General features: G+C 30.3%; 3 protein-coding genes across 4 annotated transcripts; all 3 read right to left on the reverse strand.

Moving 5' to 3' along the window:
- Positions 1 to 1,625: 1,625 nt before the first annotated feature.
- Nup160 (nuclear pore complex protein Nup160) lies at positions 1,626 to 13,468 on the reverse strand. The gene is made up of 24 exons (XM_074117821.1): positions 13,173 to 13,468; positions 12,595 to 12,685; positions 12,289 to 12,496; positions 12,115 to 12,211; positions 11,806 to 11,989; positions 11,359 to 11,534; positions 11,118 to 11,266; positions 10,701 to 10,847; positions 10,501 to 10,605; positions 10,272 to 10,408; positions 9,316 to 9,500; positions 8,835 to 8,986; positions 8,379 to 8,457; positions 8,051 to 8,129; positions 7,198 to 7,428; positions 6,735 to 6,835; positions 6,063 to 6,265; positions 5,364 to 5,664; positions 5,082 to 5,230; positions 4,900 to 4,990; positions 3,838 to 4,005; positions 3,541 to 3,707; positions 2,357 to 2,566; positions 1,626 to 1,927 (listed from the first exon to the last, which is right to left on the reverse strand). Exons 1-24 carry the CDS (start codon positions 13,261 to 13,263, stop codon positions 1,811 to 1,813), a joined length of 3,618 nt encoding a protein of 1,205 aa, XP_073973922.1. The 5' UTR covers positions 13,264 to 13,468; the 3' UTR covers positions 1,626 to 1,810.
- A 450-nt stretch (positions 13,469 to 13,918) lies between these two features.
- On the reverse strand, positions 13,919 to 19,727 carry Dpit47 (DNA polymerase interacting tpr containing protein of 47kD). 2 transcript variants are annotated; one of them, XM_074117877.1, is made up of 9 exons: positions 19,595 to 19,727; positions 17,977 to 18,175; positions 17,004 to 17,118; positions 16,270 to 16,441; positions 15,730 to 15,925; positions 15,475 to 15,589; positions 14,702 to 14,852; positions 14,402 to 14,560; positions 13,919 to 14,183 (listed from the first exon to the last, which is right to left on the reverse strand). In XM_074117877.1, exons 2-9 carry the CDS (start codon positions 18,124 to 18,126, stop codon positions 14,108 to 14,110), a joined length of 1,134 nt encoding a protein of 377 aa, XP_073973978.1. In that variant the 5' UTR covers positions 18,127 to 18,175; positions 19,595 to 19,727; the 3' UTR covers positions 13,919 to 14,107. The 2 variants fall into 2 exon arrangements, with proteins under 2 accessions (XP_073973978.1, XP_073973979.1); XM_074117878.1 differs by having other exon boundaries at positions 19,591 to 19,727.
- LOC141448966 (rRNA N(6)-adenosine-methyltransferase ZCCHC4-like) lies at positions 18,184 to 19,674 on the reverse strand. The gene has a single exon (XM_074117893.1). The coding sequence runs from the start codon at positions 19,672 to 19,674 to the stop codon at positions 18,373 to 18,375; it is 1,302 nt and encodes a 433-aa protein (XP_073973994.1). The 3' UTR covers positions 18,184 to 18,372.
- Positions 19,728 to 19,994: the final 267 nt, after the last annotated feature.

Genomic DNA, 19,994 nt, shown 5'->3' on the forward strand with positions numbered 1-19,994 from the left:
AAGTATTTAAGATGTTAACATCAGTAGGTTTCATACAGGCGAGATAAAACTGGAATTCAATGAGTAAGCCCAAGTATAAATAAAAGATACAAAATTTAAACTAAGGAGATTTCGTTTTATTGTGATTGTTGAAACCGCTTCTCTGTGATCACTCTTATACCTACTTCACACAAACAATAAAGGACAAAAGAAGTATTCTGTAGTGCCACTTATGCCACAGGTCGCCCCTTAAAATCCTAAGGGCACTAAATGACTATTTTATTTCCAAATAATTCCATTCTTTTTTCTGGTTCTTTATTATTAACACAAAAGGGATTTTTCTGTTTATCAATATCTGCAGCTTAAATTTTTTTAATTACTCTTTCTCACATTGTGAAATTAATACACTTATTACTAAACAACTTAATCTGTAAAAACTTCAATTGGATCAACTGAAAACCAAATTTTAATTAATTTATATCTTCTAAAAATTGTAAGGTATCTACAAAATGAAGAAATTGTCATGATTCTTAGCAGATCGCTAGACAAGCTCTTGAATCTCAGGGAAGTTGTTACAAATGTTAATACCCAGCAGATCCGTTTTGATCCTCTTCAAGTTTTTCGCAAGGCTATCTCTATCATAAAAACTTACACTCACATTGTCAAAGATCTTCCTTAATTTTCTTTTTATGAGATCCTGAATATTAGTAAAATGTAAATAATTTAAATTACCGCAAAGTAATGTTTAAAAGAAGATAATTTAAAACTTTAAATTATAAATAACATTTAAAAAAAAAAATCCATTCACTGCTGCATACTTTATATAACTTGGATAAATATTTTTTATTCATTCCCTGCTCTATTCTGTCAAAGAATACTACATTTACAAATTTTTCAGGCTGACAAAGGTTGTTTGTTTGTTTTTTACACCCGTTATTGATGCATTGACGTTATTGATCCCCTATTTTTGGCACAACAGATCTGTTTGGTCGCTGATGAAAATTTCATTTATTTCCATGCGCTTCTCACCTAGTACTTTGAAGCCATCGAGATCCCCAAACTCCAATAAGAAATACAAATATAATGACTGCTTTAGATTTTCTACTAGATTTTTTCGAAAAGATATTGCTTTGAAAACAACTTTTGGTTGATGGCAAAAAGAACTTTAGTAATAAAGGAACACACTGAAGAGTAAAAGAGACATTTCCAGAATATAAAATGAAAAATGGCAGTTCAAAATGGTGCGGTCGCCGTTCATTGCCAGGAAACCTATAAAGAAGAAATGATCAAATTTAAAATAAAAGTTCGCAACTTCCTAATCTGGTTCACTAATTTAGTCATTATTAAAACGAATCCTTAACCGCGGGGAAGTGGAAGGTAATTTGATTTGTACATTGACAATTTTACCTCTAAAGATTATCACGTAACAACAGTATTAGGTTGCTCATTAAAATAGGAAATTATTCGAAAAGATATCAGTATATCTTTAATATGGTATCAAGTATTATTTTATTTCATTTTTATAAGAAGGGAGTTTCTATCAAGATATAGTACAAGTACTATATTTTTTAAAAAAAGCGTTTTCTATTCTACATTTAAAAAAAAATTTCCCATCTTGAAAAGGGACAAAAATACAAAAAAAAACATAAAAAATATCAAATATTTATTCAAATAAAGTACAAAAGAAAATGAAAATTGGATTTAAAAAGATTTGTACAAAGATAAAATTGTGTGTAATTTTTCATTAGTTTCATTGACTCGCGTAGATTAAGTATTTCTTAAAAACCAATTTAGCTTCAGGGTATTTTTCTTCCAAATTAATCAAACAAATTTAAACGCCTGTGATAACTGCAGTACTGTTAATTCGGCAAGACAAATTCATTTCGTTGGAAATTCTTTCAACTTTTTGACGATATTCATTTAGAGTATCCCTTAATTCTGTGTGTATCTGGAAGTAGAAACCATTTGTTAAACACTTCAAATATTTCACATGGGCAAATAACAAGCTCTGTCTAGGTTTTCAATTTTCCTCTTTTCCATTTAGTTTATTATTAACAGTCGTATAAATAGTATGTAAATAAATGACATTTACTAAGTAATACCCAAAGAGAGAGAAAACAAATTTGGGAGAGAAAAACCAGACTTGCGAGTAAGAGGAAAAAAGATGCACTCGTACGAAAGTACGAAAAGCGAGGAACAGCTACTTTGGCCCAGTGTTGAGTACAATATCACAGTAAAAATAAAAATAAAAATGGATCCCTCAGTTAAGGTCGGACAAAGAGTAAAAGCAAACCGTAACTTGAAGGGATTATTCTGCTTGATCAAATTCTCTGGATAATGAATGTTTTATAAGACAAAATAAAAAATAAATACTTACATTATAATAACTAAGTTCAAGGATAACCAGTTCTATAGTGTTTATGGGCAGACATAAATATGGCGAATTGGGTAACAGGGGTACATCTATAGAAAAGGCTTCACTTCCAGTACCCATAGCAGCTCTTATATAATCGCAAGCCAACTGAGAGGCTTGCTCCAAGTAACCATGACTTAAATACAGTTTCAAAAGCTCGGGAGCATTTCTTTTCTGCAACAAAAAAAATTAAAATCTTAATTTAATTAAGTAGTTATATAGTTGAATATAGTTTTAATTTAATCCAATCTTATCTTTATGGTTAGATTTTGATTCAACAGTAACTTCCATGGATATGGAAATGCTCGAAAATGCGAATAATAAAGCCGATTCACGCCAGGGACAGAACGTTTTTATTAATGCTTGTATTCTAGACTACACTGTATGTGTTGCACAAATACATCAATGTCAAAGACAAATCCCAAATTCTATACATTTTTAGCGGGTGGAGGATATTACAATTAAAGTAATATATATTTTTCTTACCAACAATCGCCAAACCATTCCCAGAAAAATACAAAAACTAGGTTTAACCGTAAAATTTCACTAAAAGTTTAAATATTTTCTTAAAATTTGGAATTATAGTAATGCTTCTAATGCTACTTGTTGCTATACTGGCGCTTTCTAAAGAGAAACGTTTAAAAGCACAAAAAACTCCAAAAAAGAGTAAGGATGAAAAAAATTTGGGAAGAGAACATTTTTTGAGCATGAATGATCTCATTTCTTTAGTTGAAACCATTGTTATTTAATTAATTTTTACTTTTTGCCCGATTCTTCGTTATCCTATTCTAAAACGTATCATAAATTATAAAAAATATATGTACAATAAAGGAGATGATAAAATACTAATTCTAAAAAGGTTGTATTAATCCAAAAAGTAAAAGATTTTGTATTAGTGAACTAAATCGATCCGTGTTCGAATTCCAGTGAAGCCATAGATATTTTGTTTGCTTAAAAATTAATATTAATCCATTAAATAGTCAATATTCCTATGGCTACATGACTTTAATAAACAAAAATAAAAGTAATTAATGTTTATTATCTTTCGTAAACGATGTGCGTAGTTACATTATTTTTTTTTTTCAGTGTATATAAATGTTCTGTTCGCAAACAGATATGATAATAACCTGAAATACTTCTAAACTTACAATGTACGAAGATATGAGCCATGAGGGTAGAAACACGCCCATTTCTAACAATTTGAGTACCGCCGATTTATGTAGAACTGTTTCCTTATCTTTTTCATATTTAGTAATAAATCTTTCCAACAATCTCCAACCTATATCTTCGGTATCCTCTTCATTTAACAGCATATCTTTAACATAATATTGCTGATTAAGGTTATTTACGTAAACATTAATCGCTGATTTTATTTATTATTTTACTTAACTTTAGTCAAGTTTAAAAAGGCATAACATAATAATTACAAAAATATGTTTAATCACCATCATATCCATTGAATTTTGCCCAATCACAATTATCTTCAAAACAAGCAGCCGTTAAATTATAAATAACAGGGGCGCAGGATAGATCGCAAAGATTGGCTAGTCTCATTGCCATTTTATAATGGCGTTGAGCTACGCATAGTGCAACAACTTCTTCTTGTACTGCATCTACAATAAATAAAAATAAAATCACAATTGTAGATATACACAGTGAACTATTAACAGGCGCCTTAATTAATAAACGTAGTTAATCAGTTAGAGGCTCAGCATTTAATGCACAGATTACTGAATTCGATTCCTGATATTAGCCTTAGATTTTACTTAATGTGATAATATAATAAATATAAGGAATAAGTGTAAATCATCCGCCTCGGTCCACGATACCTGATCGATAATTGGACCGAAAATCGACATGAAGTTCGCATTACCCAACTTTTTTTTTCATAAAAACAACAATTAAAGAAGCCTAAATAATTTGCTAAGTCGCAGAGTATCAGTTTTGCACCCACTCCCTTGTAACATTAAATCTAGTTACATCAAAATTTTCTTTAATATAAATTTAAATAATATAAATTGGATAATCGTTCTTCTGCCTAATGTGCTACAACAGACGTTATGCTTAAAGCTGCAGTCCCTCCCCCCTAGAATCTGCATATCAAAGTTCAAGTGTTGAAGAAAACCGCAAGAAATTCTGGTCAATGAATTTGACCGTATGAGATGGAACAAAATTAGAATAACAAGAATGCGGTTCCTGCGTTTTTTCGTTGTGGAGATATCCTAATTCGTCGCTTAATGTTAACACACCTACTGTTTTTCCAATAAAAACAATCTTTGTCTTATTTAGGTGATGAGTAGATCTCCAAATATATTATTTATTTTTAGCAACTCCCGATAAGATAGTAATAAATGAAAATAATACAGATTATTATCAGAAATAAGATCTATTTCAATTCTGACCTAAGATAGTCCTTTTTATCTAAATCATAAATGATTCATTTACCATAAAAAATTATTTACAATGATTTATGTTTTGTAATGAATGTAATGAAAGAAAATTCATACCAATTGCACAACGATCGCCGAGATTGTATCGAGCACCTGACAGTTCGAATTCCTTCCTAATATCATTGACGTTCAAAATTTCTATAGAATCCTAAGTATTAAAAAAAAAGATTTGTAATTCTTTCTTTTAAAAAATTAAAAGGAAATATAATTTACGAAAATACGTCTCAAATGAAAGATACCTGATTTGATGAAGCAGATAAATTAGGTCTTAAGAGCCAAGCTTCTTCAGGTGGAGTTAACATTAATGCATTAAGACAAGCAGCGAAACATCTCCATTGCATCTCAGCTGTGTCACTACGCAACGCTTTTTCAAACATAACGCTTGCCGCTAAAACAAACAAACCAAGATAAATGTCAACAAAACAAGGACAAGGACTAGCAGAGAAAAGTACGAAACTCTTGATTGAAACCGAGGTAGCTGAATAGATATAGAATAAAAACATTTTATTCACAAACTTCACCTCTTTTATAATTGTCATGTTTAACGTGGAACGCATAAAGAAGATTATAGTAATTTGCGGCCTGTTTGAATGGCCTTGTCCTCGCTCTGGACGACAAAAACTTATCTAACTGGGAAGTGAGTCCGGTAAATGGAAATGATACTAGTTCAGTGAGCTTTCCATCAGCCAACATGGCTGAAACCAGCCGGTGCAATGAATCACTTCTTCTTGACCAATTCTTGCACTCTTCTAACCAGAAGTAAGCACTATCATAATGCTTTAATTGCACCTGGTGTAAAAACAGTACCGACTGCAAAGTTTCCTGCATAAAAACAGTTACATATTTTTAAAGAAACATAATTATCTGAAGCTAATCATAATTATTCAATAATGACTATATACTACTTAATGACTGTTTACATATAATGAGAATTACATGAAAACAGCGGGATATTCAAGAAGAACCATATTCTTTGAGAATATCTTTATATAACATAATGCAAATAATAAAACTATTAGAATATTGCTGATTTTTCTAAATTAGTTCAAAAATCTCTGCTAAAAATTCTAATCAACTAAATATCTATTCTATGTTTGATGATTTTTTTGATTTTAAAATTAATTACACGGCAAAATGTTAATTGAGTTTCAATATGATTACAGTTAATTAAATGTTAAATGCAAAAATAATATTAAATAGTTACAATACAAAAATTTTACCTGATCTGATTGAGATAAATATGCAGGAAAATCCATCGCTTTTTTCGCAACAGCAATCGCAAGATCAGGTCTGCTGTGCCTCTCAAACAATGATATAACTTTAATATAATGTGACATGTCCTCGTCTTGGCTTCCTACCGCAACGTCATAAGCCTTTCCTCCTTCACCAGAATACAGATATGATTCCGCTAACTGCAGTCTCCCTTATGTACATTATTTAAAAGAAAAACTAATAAAATAAAAAATATTTGCAGAATGAAACTCTAGATTATACGAGTATGACGTTTTATTATTTTTGTTTGAAAGATTGTTCGAGAATTGGCTTTTTAACAAAGAAAAGTCAACTTCCTTTTGGAGTATTTATCTAGAATTATCTAGTTCCTAAAAATTACATTTATTTTACGGTGACTGTCAAATTTCATTTTTGGCTATGTATAAATATCCTGGCGCCGCAAAATAAAAACCAACTTAGAAACTACAGCCAAACAATTTATTGCATTTACTCTTATGTTTTCATCATACAGAATGATCATATTCTATATTTCAATCAAATAATTACTGAGATAAATATGTATAAAAGGAAAATTTAATTAAAACACTTACCATCTTTACAAAATAAAGAACCAAATAACATCCTAATATAGTGAAGAAACGTTCAAAAATTACACTTACAAGTATCATAATTAGTGATCCTCGCTAACGATTGCAGTAAAACCCACTGCTTGGTTGAGTATAGATGATTCGCTAAGTTAATGTTTCCATCTCTGATCCAACTGCATATTTAAATGAAGGTAACAATATTGGAATAAACTAAGAAACTATTCAAATAATATCAACTGCTGTTTATAGTTTTAAATAACCCAATAAAAACTAATTATTTTTTATTTTTTTAATTTTTTTAATGTATTCTTGAACCAAAATAAGAATATTAAGAGGTACGGAATTATGAAATAGTAATTTGAAATGGAGATCGTTTAAAAAAAAAAGTCAATAATAAGCAAAACACATATTAGTTAAATTTAAAAAAGTTTTTGTTGAAGGACACTTTCCTTCATTTTAACTAAAAGAGCCTTAAAACAACTTAAAGTTAACAACAGGTACATATAAGTAATTGAAAATAAATTGTTAAGGATACAGAGCACTTGCAACAGCCAACACCGAAGCAGGAAGAGTGTCTTGCATTAATGTTCCTTGATGTGAAAGGACGTAACTGAAAATTATTGGCTCATCTACACTTACGTTGGTCACACAGGTCCAATAAAGGACATAGTAGGCTTCACAAAGTTGGGCAAAATTTGTCTTAACTTCACTACAATCACTTTCGCAGAATTCCAATAAAAGTAGCAATCTCATACACAATCGCAACCTAAAATAACAGTAAGCATACATGAAAACCAAAAATTATATATAATCAATTTCCAAAAGGCACGTTTTAAGCTGATATTCAAATTTTACTATTTGTATTAATACCTATTAACATATGTACAGTCTTAAAACTTATTAAATTAAAAAATTTGCGTTTTTCGACCAAAATCGGAAATTTTATGGATGGTCCACCAATTTTATTGACAGAAATTGGTTGAACTGTTTCGGTAAAAAAAAACTGTCTGGCATGAAATTTAGTTTTATCAATGTGAGCCTCAGTACAGCATCCTTCAGACAGCAAACATCAGAAAGTAAACCTTCATTGATAAACTTAATTTCAGAATTTTTTTTGTTCATTGTAGAAATAAAAAATTGTCCAACATTAACTAGCCAATACTTGCTTGTAATTATCACTATTTTCAGTGATAGAAATCGAACCCATTAGACATGAATGATTTTCCAAGGATTTGAGCGTCTGTTCAAATCCGAGGAGTAGAAACTTTGATTTTCTGAAGTTCCCGATTTAAACTATTGATTCAATTTAAAAAAATCCAAGCTAAAACTTCATTTTGGTATGATCATCTGCAAATAAGAGCAAAATTTCAAATACAATTACCACTTACCTAACAGAACAAAAATCTCTGAAAGTAGAGGTAACTGCAAACAAACCAGAATTACTGCAAAACATTCTTCTATCAGACCCTGAAATAAAAAAATAATAATATAATGTAATTTTAAAAATAAAACTTGATGTACAAAAACAGTTTGATTTAATACATTCATTAGATTATATTATTACCAGCTAAATACCCATGCTTCGCAATGGTACCACTGCAAAAGATTTCAGATAGCGCAATAGCAATCATTAGGCAAAAGAAACAAGCTCTCAAGATTTTAGAGCAGAAAGTTATTAACCTTTAAAAGAAATATAATGTAAAAATAATAATTTACCATCAAAGATGTGTGACTGCGGTTCGTTTAGTTCAGCCAAGAGAGCTCTAAAACTTCCACTATTTAGGAACGCTTGGCACTTTAACAAAAAATGTAAAGGTCACATCAATAAAGAGATTGGCTATAACATAATCCATTAAAAATTATCCCTTTTTTGATCATCCTTCTAGCCGGGATCACATTAATAATTAATTTATAATTTTTTTAATTGTTTTAGAACAAAACATCTTTTGTTTTAAATTTATCATTCCCTTTAACTTTAAATTTTAATTAGAACTCAAAGATCCAAAAAACTTTTTTTTTCCAGTAATATACTTTCTTGTAAATTTTCTCTTTTCAACCGTAAATTAGAAAACAGATTCAATAATGTATTATTGGTATTAAATAGTTTTGGATATAAGAAAGCTAAATTGTTATTTTGCAAATATTCTAGTCGTTTACAATTTGCATACTTACATTTTCACTAGGTCTTTGAGCAAGTACAAGTTGTGCTGCATCACTTAAAATTGTAGGTATTGATTCTCCTAACAACAGACCAAGTTCTAGCCTTTCTAAGCCGAATTCCAAATCTATGTTTCTTACTTTCTCCACCAATTCACCGTAAATCACTGAAAAAGCCGGCGATATCTCACAAATGGGAGAAAATACATAAGTTTAAATTATATCTGGAAAAAATTACAACATATTTTTTTTTTTGTAATGTTAAATTCAAACGCAGCATAGATGCCAATATGCCTTTCCTATAGAAGTTTTTATTTTGTTTAAATAAGGCACATCAACATCTGCGGTAATTTGTGGCTGGAGCTTTTTCCTGTGTACTACTAGCCTCCGGACTTTCAACAATGTTATTATTGTATATAGAATTTTTTTTTTTTTATTATTGGTTATGAACTTTATTAGAATTTGAGTAGGTTAAATACTATACACTAATACTAACCACTTGGAAAATGAGAGGCGGGCGCTCGAGACAAATACAAAAGTTGTAAAGGATTCATTTCCATTACCATTGAGAAACCACATTCTTGAGTTAGGATAAGAGACGATCCAAGCCACACCATCCCCAATGGCAGCATGCCAGATATGACAAACTGACTACAGCAAGAGTAAAGCCTGCTCCAACATCTTAACAAATACAATTTTTCAGATGGTGAACTTTAACTTTCGCTTACATAACTACAAGAAGAAATAGTTACATCGAATAAAATTTCCAAAATTCAGTTTTAAAGGAACTTTCTGAATTCCACTGATAAAACAACAGAATTGAAACACTTCACACGACTTTTGCATTCATTCTCAAAATTATGGCAACTTTTCAATTTCGTAATTTTGGTCGAATACACTTAAATTGCACTAATATAACAATAGTCGGTAAAGCGGTAAAGAAATGGCACTTTGGATGATGTTTAAGAAAGCATTAGTTTTCTGGAAAACCCTTCTAAAACCAATTTGACAAAAAATATTTCAAGCTAAAATGATTGGGGTTCATAAGGAGATACCAGCAGAGTGGTTTATGAGAAAATTAATTTTTTTAAAAAAACTATAGAGAACTTGCGATAACTTGGTCATGCGATATTCTTCAAACTTGAATTTACTGAAAAGACACATTAGAGAGAAGCCTTACCATACCCTAACAGGCTCTTCAATGAATTTTTCTATTAAAACATTTCATATATAGGTATTAGACCAACAACTTTTTAACACAAAGTTTGTTGTTTTCAAACAATCGAAAAAAGAACACCGTTCAGTAAAATGGTCTTATGGTTGATAGATTTTGTCCCAAAAATTGCCAAGTCCGAAATGATAATTTATTTCATTCCGACGTCAACTTTAAAATAAATAAATAAAAACTACTATCTTTAACTACTTTAAATTAAATTAATTATAGATATTAACCTTTGCGTCATTTCAAGATATTCATCGTCATCAAAATCTTGACCTCCTGTTTCAGAATAAATCTCCGCTTCAACAATAGCGCAAATTTGTTCTTTGATATCAACATTAGGCTTAATTACTGCAGTTGTTTTGAAAATCTTAAATTTTGTTTAAAAAGATTATTTTAAACATTTCAATAAATAATAATAAAACTAAACTTCAAGTGAAATCACACAATACTTAAACTAACAGAAAGAGCTTTGGCAACTTCGTTAGCAGTAAAAAATCCTGACGTAAATATCGCATCCAAGTATAGACTAGCTGGATCTTGAACAGTTATTTTTGGGGTTTTAACCTAATTATTAAAAGATCATTAAACATTCATTTAGATCATAAAAAGCACAGTAGCAATTAAGTTACGCAGGGATACTTAATAGCAAAGTTGTATACCTGTAATGGTGGATGAGCAAGAAGAACTGTCGCCCAACCAGGATATCTTAATTTTATTTTCGTCACAGTTGGAGACTCATCCCCCGTCAACCAATTACACCACAAATCACCCTCATCTCCGACACATAAATCAACCAATTTTAGTCCCTGTAATGAAGCAATAACTTTACGCAAACCTATAAGACACATAAGCTGATAATTATGTCCTCGACAACAAATGTTTATCAAGGCTAAACCAAAAAGCTACGACTACGAAAATCTTTAAAGTAATTACGCAAAGCCGAGTTGTAAAACAATACATGATGACTTTCTTTAGTCGCATTTCAATTTCGGTAAAATTGACCATAATACAAATACCACCGTAATAAATTATTCTCTCCTTTTAAATCCCAAAATAAATACAAACAAATTACTAACTGCCGGAGTAGGAATCACACTAAGTTGCTGAAAAGAGATAACTCCATCATTGTGTTGCACTATGTACGAAGCAATGCAACTACCTTGAAGGCAGCAATATAAAACAAGCATATTTCCAACTTCACCCTTGCACATCTTGTGCTTGTGTCCTTTAAAAATAATTAAGTCACAAATTATTTACCGCAATGAAAAAAATCATAAACAAAAATTTCTTTAAATTATATACATATATCACAATTACCTTTGATAATTCTAGCTTCATATTTATTTAGCAACTGGTGAGATGTGACAAAGCAGCTTCTATCACAAGACCAAACTTTTAAAGTCCCTTCTCTATCTAAACCAAATAAATGCAATTCTCCATGAATGTAACTAAGAATTAGGCTTACAGAAACACAATCGCTCAATTCTTTTCCCCTAAAAATATAAATGATAGAAAAAATAAAATAAATGTAATAGTTTTGTGATAAATTATGCCTTTAAGCAGGACAAAACTACTTTTGACTACTCAATCACTTATTTTAAGAAACATTCAGTGAAAATATTTTAAAGAAGAGCTAAATTAAAGTACTTTAAAACAACTTAACTGACTTAAAACAACTCTAAACACATTCATTGAAAGAACTATAGTTTGATCTTATTTTTAATTATTTAATTAATAATAATCTATGTTTAAACACATACATACCTAATTACATCAGTGATGCCAGACAGAAACCTCGGCATCATTGATTCATAAGTTAGAGTTGATGTAATACCTTGTCCTGTTGCTGAATCTATTCGTATTAAAAGGATAGAAGTATTCGCTAAAGATAATGCAAAAACAGAATCTCCATTAGAGGCAAGGCAAGAAACTCCACTTACAATCCCACCTGAACATTGAGTAAAAATATTAGGTTTTCAAAAATTGAAAAATTTTCAACTCCAACTGACTGAAAACAAACAAAATACTAGTGAAATAATAATGAATTTAATAGCTTTCATTAATTACACATACTTGAAGGAGAATTGAGGATGAAGTAAGTACTAGGATCAGTTGAATCAGCTTCATTGACGTTATGGAATATGGAATAAGTGGCTTGTTCCTTATAACCCTGGCGAAAACAAGTTCATTGTTCATTGATTCACTTTAAGTATTTTCTTAATGAATAATAATATTGATATTTTTTACCTTTTTGAGTAAATTATCTGGATGGGGATAAGTAAACCTGTGAAGGCTAGACACTGTTGGTACTAACACAATAATGTGGCTCAGGGTCTCGGTAACCGATATGCCTTCTAAAACAGGACTATCGGTAAACTTATATCTCACTTGATTACCATGAAGATTAATATCTAAGCTCTCTTCAACTACTTCAAGCACACTGTGGTCGGTCCTCCTATCACCATAAATCATATTGCAAATAATAATAATAAAAATATAAAACTTAAACAAATGTAGTATCTTAGCGGGAAAAAAATTTATAATTGCACACACCAATAGATGAATCTGTTAGCAATTTTCCTATAAACATATCCTCCTGAACGCTGGTGCGCCTTGATATCTTGTAAGGTACTTGAAATTCCACCTGTTAAAAAGGTATTTTTCAGAAGAAAAAGATAATAATAAATTATTATTACGGTAAGTAGGACACCATAACGTATGTGAAGTTGAAATCTCTACACCAAACTGATTAATTTACTCCTGATGATAGTTCGAAAACAAAGGCACAATGAACATGCGGGCTACGCCCATAAAATTAAATATATTATTCGTTCTGCGAATCTCGCCACATTTTTAATTATATATTAAGAGAATGTGTTAGATTAAAGCAAAACACTGCATTGCTCGCGGAGAAGCCGGGTTCAAATCAAGCAGCTTACTTTTGGATTTTCACTCTCTAGGGGCCACAAAAACACTCTGTCTGTAGATAGACGATGAGACAGACATGTAACAAGAGAATACTGTTCGGAGGAAGGCAGGGCCTTGAAAAAACTGCAATGCCCAGATTCTAATGTCCTCAGACACGCTTTAAATGAAAATATTGATAACAAAATAAGTAAATAATAGTTTACCTGTATTTAGAATAATTTCATTCCAAACATCAGGGTGCTTCCTCATAAATATTTCTTTGTAACAAACATTCATATCTTCCAAACTTGACATTTTCACGTTAGTTAGAACTTATTACAAAAGCAACAAAATATAATCAATGAAATTTAAAATTGTTTCTACATTCTAAATAGATAACTATCTCAAATATCCTCATTAACCACAAACAAAACAAACGTTAAGTAATTTAATAATTTCTTGAACACCACACAACGCGCGGCCTGGCTTGTATTGAATATTTGAGAAGGATGAAGCACTGTTATCCGCAAGGTAAACTTCAATTATTCAGTCTGATGGGCCCCCTCCAAAGAAAAATGTTATTCATTATAATAAAAAATATAATCAAGCTAAGAATAATAACTTCAGTACGTTTGAAAATCTTTGAAACCAACCTCCTATTACAAAAAGAAGAAATTTTGGCAAAGATTTTGAGTAACGTTTAATAATCTTTTAAGTTGACCTACTCAGAAGGCAGGTCTGGCTTTAGATTAATGTAATCGTTAGTACGATTGAATATTTAAGACAAATGAATTTATTCCAATTTGAAAAACATTTCGTCAAACCATTGGAGGGTCCCCGAGTTTGTAAAAAACATTTTCATACGAAGCAAATAACAGTAGGTTTAAAATTTGATTACGCTACTAATGCTGAACAAGTTCAGCACTATGAGGCATTAATTTACTGACGCATTTTTATTATCACTTTCAAATAGAAAAAAAAAAAACATTTTATTATTTTTGGGTCTATACATATTTTTTCTTTCCAAATAAAAAAGATTTTTTATTTGTATGATATTCATGATAACATAAATTATTTCTATAAACAATGTATAGTACAATTTTAATTTTCAGTTAAGATTTAAATAAAAGTTAAAATTAATGTTAAAAAGCTTTCATAGTTATCTCTTGAGTAATTTCTTTTCTGTTGCAGAATCCTTCAAAAGAACTAAAAATGAAGGCATCCCATTTTCAACTCTGAAACAATTAGAAAATAATGATAGAATTAACAAAACATATTGCAAAAAACAAAACTCGTAACAAATATAATACATTTAATTAATAATTTAAGAGTTATTTATTACTGCTTCTGCAGTATCATATTTAGAATATAATCCTTTACTGCAGAGAACACATAAATTTTAAAACTTGCAGCATTCACTACTTTTTCTAAAAAAATATACTAATGTACTAACTCTTTTCCCACTAGAACAGCGCCAAGAGTAGCCGAAAGATTTATTGATTTAATATTCTTTTCATTTTCATAATACACACTTATAGTATTTACCGAGTACTTATGATCTACATCCCAGTCTGCAAAGTTACTAAATATTTCAGACAACTCTTCTTCGAATCTATTAACAGAAAAAAGAAAACAAAAAAAATGTATCAAACACACTCTTGTAACTGAACTTTGAAATAAAAAGCATGTTAATCTAATTCTTCTTGAACAGCTTTTTAACACTAATAATAAAAAAACTAAATTTTAAAATTACGTATGGTCTTCATGGAAGTTTTCTATGATATCTGAAGTTTCATATTCTGGGTAAAGCAGTAATACAGGCCATACAAGTCTTTCACCACAAAAGTGTACTTTTTTTGCCAGTAGATCATTACTCAACCCGAGTTCTTCATTTTCTTTCACACCTACAAAAACAAAAAAAATAAATCAAATAAATAAATAAAAATAATCATTGATTTACGAGAATCACCTCGATTGGGTAGATGACGTTTTGTTAAAAAAGTGCTAACTATTGAATTTCCACCAACAATGCTCTATCCTCACTTGCTAAACTTGTTGAAATTTTTACTAAGAATAAACCCGGACAGATATGAGAAAAAAGGCGTGTTATGATGGTTTAAATCAAGGAAAAAACGTTTCTTAAAGTTATCTTAAAAAAATAAATAAGAAAATTAGTTAAAGAAATATACAGGTTCATAACAGGAATTCATACAGTTCAATCGTTTCTGGAGCGACAAAACAGCCATTTCAGCCAATTATAAACAACCATAAATAATAAACAATATTGCAATATAGCCAAGCAGTTAGAGGCGAGGCCCGAAAGGCTAATATGTATTATGGTACTGCGTTCTATGTTCCCGGTCTAGCCTTGGATTTTATTGTGTTTAATATGAGAACTTGATAGTAATGTAAGTTTCCTAGTCGCCTCTGTCCACGACACCTAATTGGTTGATGGACGTAAAACCCGCCTGAAAAAATTGGCAAAAAAGAAAAATGGAATAAATAATACAAAAATTGTTTACTTACTTTGATCTACTAATTTAATCTTCCTTTCTTTAATAGCTGCCAATATTTTTTTATTTTCTATAGCAATTTTTTTCTCGAGCAAATTATTTCTTCTTTCAGCACATTCCTTCTCTTTCTTAAAAATTAGAAAAAGTACACATATTAATCGATTCAAATCTCACCAAGGAAACTTTAATTAAAAATAATTTATTATTTATTAGAATTATATAAGTATTATAAGAAAATCAGAAAAAATTATAAAAGTAAGCAGCTCACTTTTTTCTTGGTGGCAGCTTTCCTAAGTTCTAAAATTTCCTTATTCTCAGGTTCATTTTCTAAAGTAAGTAAGTCACAATTGCTAATACACTCTTCATACAAACCTAGCTTGAAACATACTTGTGCAAGTCTACTAGTAGCTTTAGGATAGAGTGGCAGAATTCTCACCGCACATTTGCAATCATTATAACAAGACCTGTAAAATAATTAAATAACTGTTATAAAATTACTTATTTTCCTCAAACAATCTAAAATGCATTGAAGTTTATTCAAATTTGAAGGAATGCTTTTAAGTGTTAGTCGAAAATCAATTATTTGGAAGGGACAATTAATAAGGAACTACAACATGTTCTGAAATAGTATTTGATAGGTGTAGGTTTTAAAACATACCACGCTGAAACGTTTGGTTTGGTTTATAGAGAATATCGAATTTTACAACCTACACCCAACTAACCACATTTCAGGACATAAAAGAAGAAAAAGAAATGGCTAAACTTCCTTAGCAAAAGACGACTAACTTGAATCTATGTCATTACTAACCTGTAGTTACCTAAAAAGTAATGGGCAGCCGCTCTGTTGTTGTACAAATGGCCATTTAATTCTACGTCATTCGAACGCTGTTTTATCCCTTCAGTGTAGCATAATATTGCTATTCTGTATTTTTTTAATTTATAATGGTAATTCCCGTCCTCTTTATATGCTCTGGCTAAATCTAAAAGCATTAATTTACGAAGTGAAAGAGTAATAATTATAAAAAGTCTACAACCCAATAATAATTTTACTTTAAAAGAAGTTACTTTTCACAAACAACACTTACAAATAATCTTAGTTTGCTTGTAAGTTTATTACAACTATAAATTATATAAATTACAAATGCTCATTAATATGCCACAAAAGCCACCCCGAAGTACTGAAATAGACTTAACTGTTTGAAGAGGCTTTTAGTAATAATTCTATAGGTCATGGAGATTTGTTGATATTACAGCTTTTAATCGGAAAAGTGAAACAAATATTGAAAATAACACTAAATTATAGCATAGTTTTTAATTATAAGTTTCATTCACAGCGCAGCTTAGTTGGACGTAAAACTAGCCTGAAATAATGAAAAGGCATTCCTTTACTTCATTTTTTTTCTGATTCTGTTTTAATCCTTAGATTGATTACGATTATCAGTAATTTTAATTATCAATTCCCATCAATAGCTGTTGAAAGCTTACTTTTTGTACATATATAACTTTTAAAAATTAATTAGGATGACTTAGTATCTTACGAACCTTCAGGTGTATTTTCTTCAGGGCTGAACTTTAATTCTTGTAATCCCTGTAGAAGTGGAGGAATTTCACCATCCTCTGGTACCTTAGTCATAAAAAACGGATGTTTTTCCATTTCCTAAAAAGAAAGCAATAATAGCACAATAAAAACCAGTTATTCAGTTTAAACTTATTCTAACTGTACAGTACGAAGGGACCACAAATGTTGGATTCTCAATTTTAAAAAAATGTATTTAAAATACATACTCGTATGACCTACATTTGTCTTTTTAAATAAGGAAATGCTCCAAAAATTGAAGGAACTTCTTCAAAAGTTTCCATGGGAATTCTACCTTTACACAGCACATTCAACAGTATAGAACGTATGTGTATATATAGAAGTATTGGTACAGTAACAAGTCCAGCGTTTCCCCTAGACTAACACCAGCCAATCTACACAATCACTTACATATTGCACGCGCTTAAAAAAAATAGACATTTCTGTGACTGCAACCACTACTTCCCTCTCAACGTGTACCTTCAGCAACAAACAAGCAGAAATATTTATTTTTCACCATAAAAAAACGGGTTTCATATTTCTGAAATATAACTCTCAACTATCACTTCCAAAACTATTAAAATATCCTTTTAAGTACAATCATGTCGCGATTATTGTTGAAAATTTGATATTTAAAAGATTTGAATCTGTAACATCAATTAAGGAAGTTAAGGTTAATTGGTGCGTTCTATATGCAAGAAATTATAATGATGAAAAGCCATTTAAGAAAACACCTCTAGTCTAGCAAAGATAAGAAGAAAGTCTAGTAAAGATACATCAATGTATTTAATTAATTTTACAAATAAAAATTACACGTTCATTTACAACAAAAATTACGAGGAAGAAAAGTGACAAATTTTTTGTAAGATACTTTTCGTAATAACTGCCAACATATTTGTTCCAACAATTACAAAAGAAATAAAGTACAAGAATTATTACCTCCTGCCATCTATCCTCTGGCCAAGCTTCATTTGAAGATCTCTTCTCAAGATTTAAAATGTAATCCTCGAGTTCTCTATCAAGTTTTTCGGCAAGCTCCCGTACCTCTTCTGTTTCAAACTTTTCTGATCTTGCACTTTTATTATCCATTTTTAAGCTATGGTCTTTAATGTTTGCGGACAACTTTCAATTATCGGTACTAGGTGGAAAATATAAATTATTAACTCTATCACCCACATTAAAGACCCGCAGTTACAGCTACAAAGTACTTAACGCAATATGATGAAACCCAAGTAATTTATTAACATTTTAAACTATTCCACAATAAATATACTAAATTTAAATCTTAACTTATAAAATTTATTAAACATTAACTTCATATATTTCAACGAAATCTTATGCCAAAAAGTCTTTCCTCTTTTTTTTGTTTATTACACCTTTTGATAAATGCGAAGTATCTCTTGAATTTTTCTTGCCTCTTTTTAAAGTATTGATTCCCTCATTTTGAAAATTACAATTATGACTAGGTATACAACAACGATTACATTTTGGGCAATGAATCCAGGTTTGTTTGACACACTTAGAACATTTACTGCAATGTTTGTAAAGATCACCATTTTTAGAAGGGCAAGTTTTACAAAATATACAATGTTTATTATTTCTGTACCTCCAACAACAACAATCTGGGCAATAATAATATCCTTCAGCTTCGGACATTTTCAATAATTTCGGTGATATATTTGTAAATATTCTCACAACACTTGGTTTCTTGTTAGTTTCAGCGTAATTCTGAAATTTATTGTGATTGGAGTACTGTACCTGATAGTCAAGCATTGTAAAATTTGGAAAAGATTTTAAAACATTATTTTCCATGAAATATGGTAACACTAAGAGTATGTTTAAATGAAAAGCAGATTGTTTTTGAAGTAAATTTACAGTATTGGCTAAGGGCTCAATTCTCGCCCCAAACGGAGGATCAATAACCACAGCAACAACCGAACCACTTAAATATTTTTTGAGGACTTGTTGGCAGTATTCTGAGTTCGAAATGAAATAACAATTGAACATATTAAACCAACAAAATTCGTCCTCACTGTAGAAGTAATGGTATCTCTTATCTATGTCAAACAGTACACTATTAATGTTAGTTTGCCGTAGCAATTCGTGAATAGTTGGCGCCCCGATACAGATACATGAGGTTGCACTTATGCTCTTTAAAGAATCAATAATGAATTTTTTTGAACATTCTGTGAACCAAAATTGGGCCTCTTTTTTGCTAGACTTTATAGGTTTAATCAAGGCGGTCGGATGTGTTAATAAAGAATCTGAAACATTTTGTACTATAACACATTTGCTGCTATGTGACAATCTATTTTCAGGTAAAATAAAAGTAAAGCAAGAATGACAGAACTTTCTATCTTTTAGAGGAAGATTTTTGAATGCAAGAAAATTTGAATAAATCTGTTTATGATTAATATTACAAAGGACGCGTGAATGTTTTTTTTTCAAATTAGATGACTTTATAAGTTTTTCATCTGCTCGTAAAAAAAACGGACAGTCTTTTCTGTCTCTATACGCAGAGCAAGCATAAAATTTTTGTTCTTTCCCTTTTACCTGCCTTGAAAATAGCAGAGTCGGTCCGTGAAGACAATGTGGGTTATTAGAAAGCCCATCAAGATGCACTTTTAATGCGGACATTTCACAACAAAACAATAATTTCTTCAGATCAAGTATTAGGAGCAGTTGGAATTCTGGAAAAAAAATAAAAAATAAAAGAAATCAATATTACCCGAATTTAAAAAAAAGTTTAATTACAATTTTCCCTTACAACACGTGTTTAATCGTAAACTACACAACATGAAAGGTAAGAATCAAAGGTAACGTTATCTATTTCTTTTAACAATTCTTATTTAGTTTCGTACGGTGATCATCGATAACATTACATTTACTAATGATTTGATTGGTACTTATTTCTGGCTTTAGGATAATTTCTGACACATTATCAGATGCAAAAATTC

The sequence above is a fragment of the Rhodnius prolixus genome, unplaced genomic scaffold (genome assembly GCF_049639745.1).
Source record: "Rhodnius prolixus isolate KJV_2025 unplaced genomic scaffold, Rpr scaffold_2, whole genome shotgun sequence".
In the NCBI taxonomy this organism is placed as follows: Eukaryota; Metazoa; Arthropoda; class Insecta; order Hemiptera; family Reduviidae; genus Rhodnius; species Rhodnius prolixus.